Consider the following 17,678-nt stretch of genomic DNA (forward strand, 5'->3'; position numbering starts at 1 on the left):
ATATTTTAAAATAAGAAAATAGAAATAACTGTCTGATAATAATAAATGTGTTAAATAATCAATTCAAGGAAATACTGTGAGGCCATAAAAAGCAGAGGCAATGAAAATGTTTTTTAGATATGCTTTTGCAAAAAGCAACTTTAAAAGCAATGTGTAGTGCACTACTTGTGTTTCCTTTTAAACATTTGTATTGCTCAATGTCACATACATAAATAGTAGTACAAAAGAAGCAGGTATGGCTGATTTACCACGAAGTGAATGTCTTGTGACTCCCATTGGGTCCAGAAATAGAACCATTCAGGCATTCCAGGAGGGCCCTCGTGCACCCTCCCGAGTTTTACTTCCTTTCTTCTCCCCAAATAAACACACTGCTGACATAGTTGTAATCATTTCCTTACTTTGCTTTCTAGTATTGCTACTTTGTGTTTATATCTGTAAACACTGTAGTTTTGTCTGTTTTTAAACATTATGTAAATGGGATTATATGGTACTCGAACTTTTAGTTCTGGCCCCTCCCACTCCCTGCCATTTCACGTGGTAGTCGAGCCATTTTTCATGGTTGTATGGGGAATGGGGAAAGGCTCTCTGAACAGCAGTGTGAATATACCATGATTGATTTATTCATTCTGCTCTTGAAAGGCATCCGGGGCTATTATGAATAAGGTTACTCTGAACATTCTCCTATGTCTTTTACTGCACAGGAGCACGCATTTTGTGCAGTAAATATTTAGGGGTGGGATTGCTAAGTGAATGATAGGTGGCTCTTCAGCTTAGAACATAATGTCAGTTTTCTAAACTGGCTGTAACCAGTTTAGAAAACTGACATTTTCATCAGCAGTGTGAGAGTTTCCATGGTTCCACATCCCTAATAATTAATACTGATTATTGTCAGTCTTGCTAAATTTTAATAATTGTATGGTTACAGAGCATTATCTTATACATTTTTTAAAATGAGTTATTCTACTTTTTCTTTTTTTAAAGATTTTATTTATTTACTTTTAGAGAAGGGGAATGGAGAGAAAGAGAGGGAAAGAAACATCAATGTATGAGAGATACATTGATAGGTTGCCTCTCACACACCCACAGCTGTGAACCTGGCCCACAACCTAAGCATGTGCCCTGACTGGGAATCTAACTGGTGACACTTTGGTTCACAGGCTGGTACTCAACCCACTAAGGCACACCAGCCACAACCAACATTACCTTATAATTCAATTTGCACTTTCCTTACTTCTAAAGGGCTTATTGGCCACTTAGACGTAGTCTTTAACTAATCACTTATTCTAATTTCCTGCATTTTTTCTATTAGATTGTTTCTCTCTTTCTAGAAGTAGAAAAAAAATTTTAAATGACTGCATAGATATTCTATCATGGTAATAATTATTTCTGAGTGATGAAATTATGTGTGATTTATATTTTCCTCCTTGTGTTTTTCTGCACTTGTCTAATTTCCTATAATGATTATGTGTTATTTTCAGAACATTAAGTATGGCACAATTTTAATGAAGAAAAACAATTGGTTTTTTGCAAAAGATATTTTCTAGGGAATAAAGTTTGAATGCTTAACTGTTAAATTTATGGGATGTTTGAATGATTTATGGTAGTGATTCTCAAACTATTCCAAGGTGTTCTACAGCTACAATTGAATAATAGTACCCTTTTCCATTTTACAATGGTTTTATTTATTTTGTTTAATGCCTTACAACCAAATTTAATGCATCAAATTATCAACCTGTACATATCACACATCAGTGAATTATTAATATGCCAAATAGGACCCAGCAGAAACAAAAGTTATGAAAGAAGTTTGAGCCATAATTAGGATAATCAAACTCCTATATCAAGAAGAATTTCTGCTTTCAGTCCCATCAGAGCTCCTATTAAAATAGCAGCTTCTAAAGTAAACGTATTTGCATGCTGACAAATGACAAGTTAAAAGGCCTTAGATTTCTCATACTCTGAAAATATAATTATCAAATATAAATTGAATTACAACTATTCCCAATGGTATGTAGGATAAAAAGGAATTAGAACGTGATGCTTGACCTTGAAGAGCTCGCCACCTAACTGGAAAAATAAAGCAAGCCTTCTGAAAATAAGAAAATGCATGATGATGTATAAATGATGTAGGTAGTCAAGGAAAACAGACATTGTACATAGGATGAAGCCTTAAGAGAAAAGCTAGGACAACAGGAACACAGGCTTTGGGTAAACATTCTTTTCTCATTCTTGGGACTGAGCACTGTCCCACAGTAGATGCCATGGCACAACAATGGAAGATTTTCGTCTAGATTCATGCTACCCTCTGACTGTTACCATAGAGGCAGATCAAACAGCTTTAGGATGGTCTCTAAGCTACAACTCCCCAGGATCCCAATCCTGCCTCCGCTGCTTTGCTATGCTCTACATCTTGTTCATACACAAAAACATGCTTTGTGTCAGCCAAAGTACCAAGTGTGCCCTTGCATAATCTGGAATAACTTGGAGTAGATCTTGAAATGTTAGTAAAAATTTAATTTCCAGCTATCATTCTCAATAATTCTAAATTCCACAAAGCAACCTGAAGTCAGCTTTTATAACTGTTAAATTAGAATTTTGACACTGAGAACTGAAATGAACTACTCCAGAGTGTAAGACTAAATAAGCCTGGATGTCAGTGAGGATGGTGAAGTGCCAGGAGTTTGTCTTTCCATCAGAACAACATTATACTGGCAAAGTCTGCATTATGTAATCATTTTAGAATTCTATACTCTATGCAAGGGCTTGTAGTTTCCAGGGGAAGAAGTGTCTGGTAAACTGTGATTAACTTTGATCAGTTTCCACCTCCTGCTCCTCCCACACCCCAGCCCCCTGGAAGGCAGGTGTACCAGTATGCCTAGAGAGTTGCAGGAGCCAGAGTGGCAGTAAGGGCTTTGTCCCCCAAACACCAGGAATCGGTGTTCTGATCACAGACTGCTGCTTCTGATCATGGAGGTGCAGACAAGAGGCATTTACTGTTGCAACTCCACCATCATTATTTCATGCTCCTCCAGCTGAAGCAGCTTCCAGGGGATTGAAAGAGAGAATGGCTATTTTATTTCCTTCATTTCCCCTTTTTCCCCTTTGGGGTGCCTGATATTTAAGGACCGGTTACACATACATGGAAATTTAGAAAGTTTCCCCTCGTGCCCAAAGTGCAAGCTGAGGAAAGTCATGAGAAGACCATCAGTTTACATCTCAGGTGGATCCCTGACACAGAGCCACCTATACACACAGAGAACAACCCTAAAATGTGTGTGGAACTACAAAAGACTCCAAACAGCCAAAGCAATCTTCACAAAGAAAAATAAGGTTGGAGGCATCACACTTCCTGATTTCAAACTATATTACACAGCTACAATAATCAAAACAGTATGGTACTGGCATAGAATCAGACATATAGATCAATAGACCAGGAGAGACAGTCTAGAAATACATAAACCCATGCATATATGGTCAATTAATTTATGACAAATTTACACAATGGAGAACAAACAGTTTCTCCAATAAATGATGTTGGGAAACTGAATAACCACATGCAAAGGAATAAAATGGAACCCTATCTTACAATGTGCACAAAAATGAACTCAAAATGGATTAAGGACTTGACCATAAAACCTGAAACTTGACCACAAAACTCCTAGGAAACATAGGCAGTAAGCTCCTTGACATTGGTCTTAGTGATGACTTTTTGGATTTGACACAAATGCAAAGGGAGGAAAAAGTAAAAATAAACAAATGGGACTACATCAAACTGAAAGGTCTTTCACAGCAATGGGATCCATCAACAAAAATGAAAAGGCAACCTATGGGATGGAAGAATATAGTTGCAAATCATATATCTAATAAAGGGTTAGTGTTCAAAACACGTAAAGAACTCATATAACTCAATAGCAAAAAAAATCATTAAAAAATGGGTGGAAGATCAAAATATCACAGACATTTTGAATTCTATTGGATCTTTTATGATAGTTGCAGATCCCTCTTTTGCTGTGGCCCTGAAGTGGCTATTAGAGTGCCTGATTCAAAGATGGCCTAGATCAGGGGTGTCAAACTCATTTTCACCGGAGCCACATCAGCTTCACAGTTGCCTTCAAAGGGCTGAAATAATTTTAGGACTGTATAAGTGTAACTACTCCTTAACTGTTAAGGAGTTGAAATTACATTTGGCCCTTTGAAAGCAACCACGAGGCTGATGTGGCCCCCGGTGAAAATGAGTTTGACTCCCCTGGCCTAGACTGAGGTGCTGGAATTTTCCTAGCATACTTTAGAGAAAGGAGTGTGATCACTTCCTGAGATGGGAATGTTGGAGTTAATTCATCATGGGCAGCCTGTTCAACCAACCCCTACCACACAAACCAGGAGGGCCCAGAAAAGCATTAGTGAAGGCAACACTAACAGCCAAATAACTTTTTTGCCAAGTGTGCTCTGTAGGCCAGAGATGCTGGTGGGAGATAGTGCCAGAGAATTAAGCTTCCTGACATCAGTGGGAATAACGGGATCCTGGGTAGTAGAAATCAGGGGGCAGCAACTGACTAACAGAAACAAAGTAGGCACAATACCATGCTGAGGCACAGGGATGGGGTAGCAATCAGAGCATTTTGGTTATCAGGGTCTGTGGAAGTGTCTAATTGATCATAAAGTTCCCAGGAATAAAAGAGATAGGCAGCCTACTAAGTTATGGCTTGATCTGTAAAATCAGAGAAAATCCAAGTCAGGTGAGCAGAAATCTGCCTTGAGTGACTATAGGGAAAGTACCCGATTTCAGTCCACTCGTACATCCTGAGTTCCTTAACAGAGGTGGCTCCCGGTTCTCTCTGTAAAAGGACATGGCAACTCAGTCACAGTTTTCTGTCATATTCCTCAAAGCGGTCCACAGAGGGACCTGAAGCCATTTACCAGGGTGCTGGGCACTGGGGGAAAGGAAATGCCGGACTTCCTAGCATTATTAGAAACCGACTCCAAATTAACATCGACTCCTGAGGGCCCATAGCACCACGTTGGTCTACTGGTCAGGTGATTAGTGGTGTCTTGCTCCAAGTCCATCTCACACTGTGCCTGATAAAGCTCACAGGAAATGGGCCTGTAATTATTTCCCCACTGGCATGCTCAGCAACCAGCACAAAGAATCCTCAAATGGGTCCCTCGACTAATGCAGTAAGAGCCATTATAAAGGAAGGGTAGAGTGTGTCTCTGAACCTACTCCATCTTGCCAAAACAGTCATCCAAAACACCACGGTAGCCTCCGGGGGAATTGCAGATTAATGCCACCACCACCTGTTTGAAAGATGTACAATAGATGACTCCCATTGCATTCCACTTAATTTACCTGATGGTTCATCCTTGGAAAAGTCAGATGGATCTTGGAGAATGACCGGATTATCATGAACTTAATCAGGGGGTGGTGCCAGCTACAGCTGTGTATTAGGTATACACCTTTATTTTACACTCAAGTAAGTTAACACAGCTCCCGACACACAATATGCAACTATTTCCCTAGGAAATGCCAGCTGAGTGGGGCCCAGTGCGGGAGTGATTCCAACACGTCTGTAACCCAGGGAAGCTGATTGGAGCCTGTGACAAGGGCTAACAGGAGAATAACAATGCAAGCACAAGGCTCGCCCGTTTGAAGGGCAGTTCCCACATGGCTACTGGAGCCTGGCGGAGACTGACCCCTGGCCGTGGGACATCAACTGACCTGTGATCTGAGGTGCCCGTCATGATCTTTGTATTATCTGAAACATCATTTATGATCCCACCACAAAGTTGGGAGCGTGTACAAGCATTCAACTATTTAATGGGAACATGATAGAGAAGAGAGAGCCTGAGCAGGTCTGAAAAGCACAAGGAATTTTCAAGAGCGTGGCTCAGAGTCCCATGCAGCTAGACCTACTGCCTCGCGACCCCCTCCCTGAAGTCACATCAGTGGCCGCATGGGAGTAGAGAAGGTGTACGGAGGGTGTGCGTGGTGTGCGGGAAGATGGAACTGGGTGACCACCAAATGACAGCTGTTCTAGGGGGCGCCCTAAAGCACAACGAGGAAAGTATCTCCAGTAGATGGAACTTTGGCCATTTCCTCTGATGGTCCACTCTGGAAACAGCTGACATGATAGGTGGCTGATGGACTGTCTGACAGATCAGGGGCTTGAAAAGAACAAAATTGGTGACAAAGAGATCTCGGAGAGAAGTATTCGGACACTCAGAATGGGTGCAAAGTGTAAATGCAGTTGGGTTCTATGTAAAAGTTCCCGAGAGGACATCCACAGCCACGAAGACTCCCACTAATCAGCTGGAAACAAGATGACTGGTCCCCAGGACTGTCAGTCAGTCTCCTTCCCCAGCCATCTGGGGTTTACTCAAGGGATCCATGGGAAAAAAATAGCCATGGCAACAGGGATGCTATGTGTAAACTTAACATGAACTTCCCCTTACGGAGAATTTGACTAGAGCTACCACTGAGTGTCCAAACAACTAGTGGCGAGAGCCAAAACTAGTCCCCAAATAGGCACCATTCCCCAGGGGAACCAGCCAGCTAGCTGGTGGAAAGTGGATTACACTGGACCTTTCCACATCCTGGAGAAGGGAGTGATTGGTCCTCATGGGATTCACACTATGACAGATTCAGATTGCACACTTGAGCCTAATCTACTTTTCATGAACCTTCAAAACACTTTATTCATTACCACTGTGCCCCATACAATATCATTTCAGACCCCAAAATTCATTTTGTGGCAAATGAAATGTGGCAGGGGGAAGAGAACCGAGGTATTCGCTGCTCCTGCCCTGTTCCTGTCACCCAGAAGTAGGTGGCCTAATGGACAGTGAACTGTGGTCTACTGGAGCCTGTGGGTGCCAGCCAAACCACATCCTGTGGGGCTGAGGTGTGTATTATCCTGTAGACACATGATACGCTTTAAACCAGCCAAGGGTGGGAAGAGGGAATGGCCCCTCAAATTATACCTAATAACCCACTAATGGAATTTTCCCTAGCTGTCCCCTCATTCTGTGCTCTGAGAATTCAGAAGTTCTGATTCCCAAGCGAGAAGGGCTGCCCCAGGGAATGCAATCATGTTTCCACTGAATTGAAAGACTGCCACGTGACTAACAGGCAGAAAAGAAAGGGAGTCATTTTATTAGCCAATGATCGATCTTAATTACCAAGGGAAAAGAGCCGCTGCTACACGAATGAATCCAGAGGGTGCACGAGACACCTCTTATTACTCCCAATCCTGTACAAATGCTTGCCTCAGGGTGGGTTACCCAAAGCGCCCGAGAGGCATGACTTACGGAGGGAGTGCCCTTCAAGCACAAACCTGTGTGGGAAGGAAACAGGCTGAGGAAGGGGACAGCGCTGAGCAGGGATGTGGTCTCAGACACATCTACCTTTAACGCATATGCTATGCCATAGATCTGCCCCTCTTGAAGCAAGGACACTAACATTTTGTACCCTACTCACGGCTTTGGGAGTTGTTAACTTCTAAATGAAGCCGAAGGCGTTTCTCTACAGAAGAGGACAGCTGTGAGGGGTTAGCAGCCAGCACACACAGCAGTAGGGGACAGGCACCTGTGCAGGGCACACCGCATTTACTAGATCAGTAGGCGACTGCAGCAACCCGACCAAAACATGCCCTCTTCTCAAAGGACCAGCAGAAATAGTAGCTTCAGGGATAACTGATAAGCCAGATTCCCTGAGGAAGCCAAGGCTATGGGATTCTCAGCACAGATGAAGATTTTGGCCTTGAACAAATGGGATCCTTTATCCTCTGAAACTGAAGGGAATTAAATTTGTGTAAAATTAGGTTTAGGCAAATTTGCAAATAAAGGGTGAAGAAATTAAAAATCCACCAGAATTTTCCTGATAGCCATGTCCACAGTATCTTAGTGGCTGGGAAAGTAATAACGTTTTAAAAGACAGCATAAAGGAGCTTAATGTCTGGTAAATCATCAGATATAAAACAGTATAAGGACTGTGGAACAAAGGCGGGTTGAGGTCGGGGAGTTTCCCTGAGGCAGTGCCATCTGAGAGTCGAAGAATCAGCCCCTTGAGTTGGCAGTGGTGACTATTCGAAGCAGAGCAAAAGTGACAGCACACGAGAATGGGAGAGGTGACAGAGGACGTGCCTCACTGAAGAAGGGAAGACATCCTGGGTGATGGCTGGCAGCAGAGCACAGTGCAGAGCAGTAGCTGCACACCAGGCATCAGCACTGTTGGAAAACACAGGAGGGTTCTAAGAATACACATGTGACCAGATGTTTGGCCTTGGTATATAAATAAGGTCATCATGTCCAAAATTGAAGGAGTTTAAGGCTTGATGACCTCAATCTTCTCAGTAAAAGGCAAAGTCATCCGCTCACGGTGAAGGTAAACACTTGAGAAAAACAACCAAGGCTTGAAATACAGTTGACCCTTGAACAACATTAGTTTGAACTGCCTGGGTCCACTTACAGGCAGGTTGTTTGTTTGTTTGTTTGTTTTGATAGTCAGCCCTTCACATCCGCAGATTCAACCACCCGCAAATCAAAAACAGTATTTCTGCATTCTCAACCATAGATTGAAAATACTGTTTTCTATCTGCAGTTGGTTGAATCTGTGGATCCAATGAGCTGACTATAGTTAATGTTTGGGGAGAGTCAAAAAGTTATATGCTGATTTTCCAACTTAGCAGCGGATGGCATCTCTGACCTCCATGTGGTTTAAGAGTTAACTATAGTTGGTGAAAGAATGGGAAGTGGATTACTCAAGAGACCAAACTGATACTAAAACCTGCAATTGGCTACAGCATCAATTTGCACAACAGAACTCGGTCTCCTGGAGATTCACTGAACATATATTTATTGCACCTATTTCAAGCCAGTCACAACATCCAGGAAGGTGCACCATAGGATGTGACCCAGGGTCGGTAATTTGAAGTGTGAATACAGCGATAAGATAAAGAGGCAAAGCTGCTGAGAATCTGAGTGTCCAAGCACAGGCTTTAGCATGAGTAGGAAGTGGAGTGAACCCAGGAGAAGGCAGATACACCAGGATAAGAATGTAGATGTCAAGGGAATAGAGGTCTGTGAAGCTACAGTCAGGGAGAAGAGAAGTGAGAAAACTGCTACAATTAGAACCGAGCAGGGAGTTGAAGGCAGGAAAGAGACTGTATTAGTGAAAGGTAAGAGGGTGCATTTGTGAGTTTTAAAATCTTGAAGTGGAAGGTAAAAAGCAGTATCACGTTCAATATAAATCACTGAACTGAGTTCAAGGAACCTGACATTGGATGCTGGATATCTTACATGACTTAGAAGTTGTCATGGAGAACGTGAGCCAGACTGAAAAATGTTTCCAAATTGGGCAAAGTCTCCAGCTAAATATTTTTCTTCCTCAAGTGTGTCTTGCTAGCATCTCAAAGTACAGAAGGAAGGTACCACACTGAAGGAAGTGTACGTCTTTCGGCCTCCGTTCCATGATCTCAAAGCCTCACTAACAATCTGGGCCCCTGGCTCATGTTTTCCAGATGACAACTTCTGAGTCAGGGACAAGAGCCAGGTGGCTCAGATTCTCCACGGCGGCATCAGAGGCCTTGAGGCGGAAGCTGCTGCCCTGACGAATTCATGGATATTCTTGCGTACATGACCACAGCCTGGAGGAGCAGAAGTGCTCTGGTGTATCTGCAGCAGCCTTCTGCTGGAAAGAAGATGGCAAATACAAATTCATGCTGACTTGAAAAAATAAAAAAGTTGGGTAGAAAATAGCCACAAATCTTTCTTTTTTAAAGATTCTGTTTAATTTTATTTTTTAAGGTTCTATTTTTATTTTTTTAAGTCTGTTTTATTGATTATGCTATTACAGTTGTTCCATTTTCCCACCTTTATTCCCCTCTATACTGTGCACCCTGTCCCACCTGCATTCCCCGTCTTTAGTTCATGTCCGTGGGTCATACATATAGCTTCTTTGGCTTCTACATTTCCTATACTATTCTTAACCTCCCCCTGTCTACTTTTTACCTACCATTAATGCTACTTCTTCTCTGCACCTTTTCCTCCATTCTCTCCCTCCCCTTCCTCACTGATAACCCTCCATGTGATCTCCACTTCTGTGATTCTGTTCCTGTTCTAGTTGTTTGCTTAGTTTGCTTTTGGTTTTGTATAGGGAGCCATTCTGGGTGGCATGGGAATGTAGCTCAGCCTCCACGTGGAAAACCAGTAAGGAGTGAGTTGGCACACAGGACCATACCCACAGAGGTTTTCCTGTGGGGAATCAGGCCTGCATTGTACCTAGGCCACTATGAGGCTTGCTTTTGGTAAAACTCCCTCTACATGAATTGAGGCAAGTGCTTACTATAACTTCCTGAAGTCTGTGCTAAACCTCCCAAGTATGGAGTGTAACCGGTTCGACCACTTTTCCCCTTGGTCTGCAGCATCCTTCTGTTTGACGTAATTAGCAACATTCTTTCCTTTGTTATCCATAAAAAGTAAGTGAACATATGCATAGTGAATGAGGACCATCCTCAGTATAATGTACCCAGAAAAACAATAAAATCCTGTCCAGGTGGGGGTTGGGGATCTCTCTCTCTCTCTCTCACTCTCTCTGTCTCAGAGCGGCCATGTTGTCCCTTTTTCTCCACAGGATTTCTGTAGTCCGTGTGTATTTGTTTATTGCAGCCATAAAACACACGGATCCTGCAGGCCAGGATCCGCATCATTTTTATTTTAGGTTCAGTTGTTAATAATTGTGTGTTTGTTGTCATTTTACTGTTCATATTTTTTTATCTTCTTTTTCTTAGATAAGTCCCTTCAACATTTCATATAATAATGGCTTGGTGATGATGAACTCCTTTAACTTGACCTTATCTGAGAAGCACTTTATCTGCCCTTCCATTCTCAATCAGAGCTTTGCTGGATAGAGCAATCTTGGGTGTAGGTTCTTGCCTTTCACTTCTTTGAACACTTCTTTCTAGCCTCTTCTTGCCTGTACAGCTTCTTTTGAGAAATCAGCTGACAGTCTAACGGGAACTCCTTTGTGGGTAACTGTCTCCTTTTCTCTTGCTGTTTTTAAGATTCTCTCCTTAACTTTAAGCTTGGATAATATAACTATGATATGCCTTGGTGTATTCCTCCTTGGGTCCAACTTCTTTGGGACTCTCTGAGCTTTTTGGACTTCCTGGAAGTCTATTTCCTTTTCCAGATTCAGGAAGTTCTCCTTCATTATTTGGTCAAATAAGTTTTCCAATTCTTGCTCTTCCTCTTCTCCTGGTAACCCTATGATTTGGATGTTGGAATGTTTAAAGTTGTCCTGGAGTTTCCTAAGTCTCTCCTCATTTTTCTGAATTCTTGTTTCTTCATTCTGTTCTTATTGAATGTTTCTTTCTTCCTTCTGGTCCACACCGTTGATCTGAGTCCCAGGTTCCTTCCCATCACTGTTGGTTCCTTGTACATTTTCCTTTATTTCACTTAGCATGGCCTTCATTTTTTCATCTAATTTGTGACCATATTCAACCAATTCTGTGAGCACCCTGGTTACTACTGTTTTGAACTGTGCATCTAATAGGTTGGTTATCTCTTCATTACTTAGTTGTATTTCTTCTGGAGTTTTGATCTGTGTTTTCATTTGGACCATTTTTTGGTCTGGGCACACCTGTTATGTATAAGGAGTGAGACCTTAGTGTTCACCAGGGCGGGCAACCCACTTCACTGAGTTGTGATGCTGTTTGTGGGGTAGGGGTTAAGAGGCAACAATGCCACTTGCTCTGCTCTCTGCCATTTTCAATCATGTCCCCTGCTACCTACAAGCAAATTGGGCCCTTCTGGTACTGATTCCTGGGTGGGTAGGTTTGTGTACTTTCTAGGACCCTGTGGATCTCTCCAATGAACTCTCCTGTGAGGCTGGGAGTTTCTCCTGCTGCTGCCTCAATCCCGACAGCTCTTTTCAGTCAGAGGTTTTGAGGTTTTATTTCCCCTCACTAGAACCCTGGGCCACTCAGTCTGTCTCGCCCCCCCCCCCCCCAGTTGTTCCTCCCGGTCTATCTGCTCATGAATGTGGGACCACCTGGTCCACCAGCTGCCACCTTACCCCAAGTCCTCTCCACCAGCTTCCCGTCTCCGCCCCTCCTACTGGTCTGGATGACTGTTTCCTCTTTAACTCCTTAGTTGTTGGACTTCTACACAGTTCATTTTTCTGTCAGTTCTGGTTGTTTTTTGTTTTTAAATTTGCTGTTGTCCTTCTTTTGGCTGTGCAAGGAGGCACAGTGTGCCTACCTATGCCTTCATCTTGGCCAGAAGTCCTGTTTATTTAATTTTAGAGAGGGGAAGGGGAGAGATAGAGAAACATCGATGCATGAGAGACATATAGATCAGCTGCCTCTCACACAACCCCTAGAAGGGACCTGACCTGCAACCCAGGCATGTCTCCTGCCTGGGAATCAATCCAGCAACCCTTTGGTTCGCAGGCCAGCACTCAGTCCATTGAGCCACACCAGCCAGGGCCAGAAAATAACCACAAATCTTATGCTGTATTTTGGCAAAAAGACAGATGCAATCTCAACTGACTAGCATTTAAAATACACATAGACCTGGCTGGTGTGGCTCAGTGGGTTGAGCACTGGCCTGCAAACCCAAAGATTGACAGTTCCAGTTCGATTCCCAGTCTGGGCACATACCTGGGTTGCAGGCTAGGTCCCAGGTGGGGAACATGCGAGAGGCAACCACACATTGATGTTTCTCTCCCTCTCTTTCTCCCTCCCTTCCCCTCTCTAAAAATAAATAAAATCTTTTTTAAAAATTCCCACGTGTGTTTAAAAAATAAAATAAAATACATCTAGAGTTCCCTTATTTAGCCCCTAGATTTAAAAAATTAATTTACAATTACTATCTACTAGAACACTAGAAAACTAAAGATTCAGGAACAAGTGTACAGTTTTGTTTTGATTCTTGTTTTGGTAATCCCAAACATAAATTTTAAAGACCAAATCAGTCATTTCGCCATTTGAAAATCCCTACATAAACTCTGTACATTAAAATCAATAAAATAATGAAAAAATATAAGACAGAAATCTGTTTTCATGACCTACTCTTTATAAGATAAACATTATCCTGATCTGTTAAATTTAAATTTCTATCTTCTTTTCTACAAAGCCAAAACAATTTTATCACTGAGCTTTCCTGGCCTACAAAGCAATCACAAAATTAGGCTGTTCCTGTACACGATCAAAGGACATCAAATAGCACCCCTGGAAACATAATGCTTTCCTGAATGCTAATACAGTCGCGACACCACAGAATGACTGAGGTAAATGCAGTGAATCTTACCTCAAGGTATCATTGAGGATACCTATACAACAAAATCAAATTTTATAAAATTTTGAGTAAAGGCAAAGATATTTAATGTTGCCATTTTTAGAATGAAATAATAAGCAAAATAACATAATAAAAAAGCGTTGGACATTACTGATTTGATGGCATTGGCACTTTACATTGTGTTCCTCTGTGCTAGCCCTGTTACCCTAAAACCAGCACATTAAAATGAATAAACGTTGAATACTAACTTTAAGATTATTTAAAAATTAGTATATATTACACTTTACATGGTATAGTGTATATACCATAGTAATGGTATATATTTATATTTACTTTTAAAACATAATTATGTATATAAGTATTACATAATAATTTGCTTTTTAAACACCCATCAGCTTTGAATCCTTAATCTCTTGATTTTAAATGGAAGCTACCAGTGGTAATACAATTTCTAAAATTTCTGTCTACAGAACTTGGATTGAAAGCTCTAGTGAACTATTCAGACCCCACACTTTCGTACATTCTTCCTATTGGGCAAATAAATCCTGCTTCCTCTGGCTCTTAAGTGAGGCCTCCCTTCAGCAGAGCACGGAGATGATTTCGTTTCCCTTCCCTCCAATGAAAAACACTGGAGTTTTTGTGAAAATGACATTGATTCTGGTTGGAGATACTTAAAAGAACGTATTCTTCTGCAGGTCACATGCCCTTGCTGGGCCAGGTACAACCACTTCTGTAGCTCCCACAGGATGGAGCAATTTTTTTTAGTGCCAATTACTACTGCAACTGCTCGATAAAAGTCTGTTGGAAAAACTAGCGAACAAACGCGCAACAATGAAATGTGGACGTCGTCAGAAAAGATACACGGCACCAGACCAAACGCATTCTCCCCTGTACCGAGCACACCGTACCGGGGGCCCCACATTTTATCCGTAAATTTACTCCCGTGCAGTGACCCAGAGGCTGGTCTCTCAACCCAGCGACACTTCCCGCCGCCTCCAGACGGCCCTCTGCTTTTTCCTCTCAAACTTCTTCCCAGCCTTGTCCCGGCACCCAAGCCTTGGGGAAACTCAAAGACCCCCCACCACCAGGGAATACCCGTCTGCTCCGCGCCTTCCGAAACCTGCCTCGGGCGCAGAAGTTTCGAGCCCTGGGAACCGCAGCCTTGCGCCCGCCGGCTCCCGCGCATGCTCTTTGGCTTGGCCAGGGTCCCGAGAAAGCCGCCAGAGTGAAAAATCCACTTCTCCAGGTTTTGAAGGTGACCTGGGACAATCGGTACAAAAACATTAGCTCCGCAGGAGGAATGAAGGAACTTGGCGGTAACTGACAGCGGACCAGAGGGGGATGCTCACAAAACCCGGAAAACTCTTCCGGATCCACTTTGCTGGCGTCCGTGCGACCCCAGACATGCGCAGTAACCTCCGCGGAGGCGGCAGTGGTGGCGGCAGCGGCGGTGGCGGCGTCTCCCGAGCCCGAAGGTTCGGCCACTTTAGGCCGGCGGCCAGACGCCTCGTGGGCCATGTCGGCCCAGGGTGACTGCGAGTTCCTGGTGCAGCGAGCCCGGGAGCTGGTGCAGCAGGACCTGTGGGCAGCCAAGGCATGGCTGATCACGGCCCGCAGTCTCTACCCCACCGACTTTAACATCCAGGTGAGGTCAGGCCCTACCTTCGGTGCTGGTGTGGAGGTGTGAGCCTCGCAGATCCGGCTGCCCCGGGTTAGCCGCCTCCTGCCCAACCCGCCCTGCCCGGTCCTTTCCCACTTCTCTCTACATCCCCGCGCCCGTTCTACCAAGTCTTTAACAAGCCTTCTCCCCGGCGGGGCCGGCACAGGGACACCCGGCGAACCCCGTTGGAGGTCGGTGCTGGTAGGAGGCGTGGCGAGTGTTATGCTGCTGTGCGGCCCCAACTGCACATCAGCGCCACTAGGAAAGGCCATTCGATCGTTCATTCATCGCGATGGCAGCCATTTGTTCAGCGCCTGCTACTTTTAAGACAGTATTCCACTAATCCCAGGAACCTAAGGGGTGATCCTGAGGTCATCAGGTGATACCTTATTCTCGGGAGCGCCATCCCTCAGCGGGGTGGGATCGTGCTTTGTGAAGGCCAACTAGCGGTGCAGGTGGCCAGCTTCCAGCGGCCTCCGCGGAGGTGGTGACCCCGGGGCCTGATCTGTGTTGCAGTATGAGATGTACACCATCGAGCGGAACGCGGAGCGGACTGCCACCGCGGGGAGACTGCTGTACGACATGTGAGTGGGGACTCAGGACTCCAACTCTTACTGCACTGGATCTCTCCTGAGGTTTTGTTTCTGTCTGTGAGGTGGGCATTGAGGGAAGAACTAACTTCAAGTTTATCTACATCCCTGGGGCCTAAAGCTTACTTAGACTTGAGTCTAGTTTTTCTGTCAATTGCTGACAAGCCTTCTGCAGAGGTCTTCTTATGTTAAAACTTTGCTGTCCAAGAATTTGTTTGATTTTTTAAATAATACATGCTCTATGTAAAAGTTAAAACAGTACTGATATATACAGAATATAAAATGAAAGTCCTTCCTAAACTCAATCAGGGTTACATTTTGCGTGTGTGTGTATACACATACACACAATTTATATAATAGGTTTTGGGGAGAGGGGATTACAAAAGCAAGATCATACTAATTATTCTGCAGCTTGCTTTTTTCACCCCCTGTAATGGATTGATTTTCATGTTAGTGGGTAGAGATATACTCATTCTTCTTCATATCTGCATAACATTTCATAACCACTCTCTTATTGGTAGTTTCCAATTATTTGAAATTATAGTGTCAAAAGGCAATTTTGTACCTCTGTTTTGGTGTTTGCTGTAGAATAAATTCTACATGGATTTTCATAGTGAAGGGTATGCACATTTTAAATTTTGATACATTGTCAAATTACTCTCCCCAAAAATAACTATTCTAATTTACATTTCCCACATCTTTGCCAACAATGGATGTTATCAGACTTTTTATCAGATTTAAATTTTTGCCAGTGTGATAGAAGAAAATGGTATTTTGCTATTTTTAAAAAATGTTTCTATTTTATTATTAATAAAATTGAGTATATTTTCTAATGTTGTTTTTGGCTATTTGTATTTTTTCTGTGGTTTGCCTTTGCCCACTTTTTCTTTGCCTTTTTCTTTTTCTTTATTTCCTTGTTGATATTTAGAAGTAGTTTACATTATTATGATAACTCATCTTTTTATCTTTTCCCCTATAAAAATCTCTAAAAACTTTTGTGGGTACTTCATTTTTTTTAATTAGTTTTTATTTTTATATATTCATTTTGATTTGTTTTGGTACATCTCTGTATTCACTTGAAATAAAGAAAAATGTATTTTTATCCAAATGCTAATGTTCTTACTTTCTTTGTTGGATACTATGTAGAATCTGACATTTTAATTTAATGCATTCATTTTAAAACTAGGTTTGTGAATTTCCCAGAACAGCCGGTGGTATGGAGAGAAATCAGCATTATTACGTCAGCACTAAGGAACGATTCACAGGATAAACAAACGCAATTTTTAAGAAGTAAGAATGGAGTAATAATTTAAAGGTGTATAGATTTCCATTTCTGGAATACCAAGTTAAATCTAGTAATTTCACAGAAAAGTCACATCTGTCATATTGGTACCCATATGTATGTTTTAGTCTTGGCAACTAGAGTCTGTACAAATTATGTCACTTGGTCCCAGAAGCATATGCTTAGAATCCTATAAGCTTCCTTAACAGATGTGGATTTACCAGTTACCCCAGAAAACCGAATAGATATATTTTTTAAGATTTTATTTATTTATTTCCAGAGAGGGAGGGGAGGGAGAAAGAGAGAGAGAGAGAGAAACATTAATGTGCGGTTGCTGAGGGTCATGGCTTGCAACCCAGGCATGTACCCTGACTGGGAATCGAACCTGTGACACTTTGGTTCGCAGCCCACACTCAATCCACTGAGCTATGCCAGCCAGGGCTATGAATAGATATTTTTAACAGGTTTTACAGTAATCAGGAAGCATCTATAGATTAGGCAGACCTCCACAAAATAAGAGAGAAACTTTTATGACCTTTCTTTAAACTTATACTCTTTGTTGGTTGCTATAGTCAATCACAGATTTCAAATCCTGGATTAAAAAGAAAATAGATGGTTTGTGTCATTTCAGCATAAACGAGTATATGTTCTTTAGCTTGGCCAGCAGCAAGCACTGTTGTGACCTTTCACATATTTCATTCTTGTCTTCTGGACCAAAAGGTCATTCCGCAAACATCTTGTGCCCAATACCATGTGACCCAAAAGCCTTCCAGGTTGTAGGTGAAACCCAACAATAGGGATTCTTTGATAGTATGTATTGTTCTGTATATAAAAATACCTTACTTCCACTTTG

At 42.5% G+C, this 17,678-nt stretch overlaps 1 protein-coding gene across 6 annotated transcripts in view; it reads left to right on the forward strand.

Moving 5' to 3' along the window:
- The first annotated feature begins 14,698 nt into the window (after window positions 1-14,698).
- INTS10 (integrator complex subunit 10) overlaps window positions 14,699-17,678 on the forward strand; it is a 30,100-nt gene continuing 27,120 nt past the window's right edge. For 3 of the 6 annotated variants that reach the window (XM_028526526.2, XM_028526531.2, XM_036011523.1), the window contains exons 1-3: window positions 14,700-14,938; window positions 15,470-15,537; window positions 16,730-16,833. In XM_028526526.2, coding sequence (XP_028382327.1) covers window positions 14,810-14,938; window positions 15,470-15,537; window positions 16,730-16,833 — 301 coding nt within the window. In that variant the 5' untranslated portion in view covers window positions 14,700-14,809. Of the gene's footprint in view, window positions 14,939-15,469; window positions 15,609-16,729; window positions 16,834-17,678 lie in introns of those variants that run through there. The other 3 variants (XM_028526530.2, XM_028526527.2, XM_036011524.1) reach the window with 2 other exon arrangements.

This window comes from Phyllostomus discolor, chromosome 11 (genome assembly GCF_004126475.2).
Source record: "Phyllostomus discolor isolate MPI-MPIP mPhyDis1 chromosome 11, mPhyDis1.pri.v3, whole genome shotgun sequence".
In the NCBI taxonomy this organism is placed as follows: domain Eukaryota; kingdom Metazoa; phylum Chordata; class Mammalia; order Chiroptera; family Phyllostomidae; genus Phyllostomus; species Phyllostomus discolor.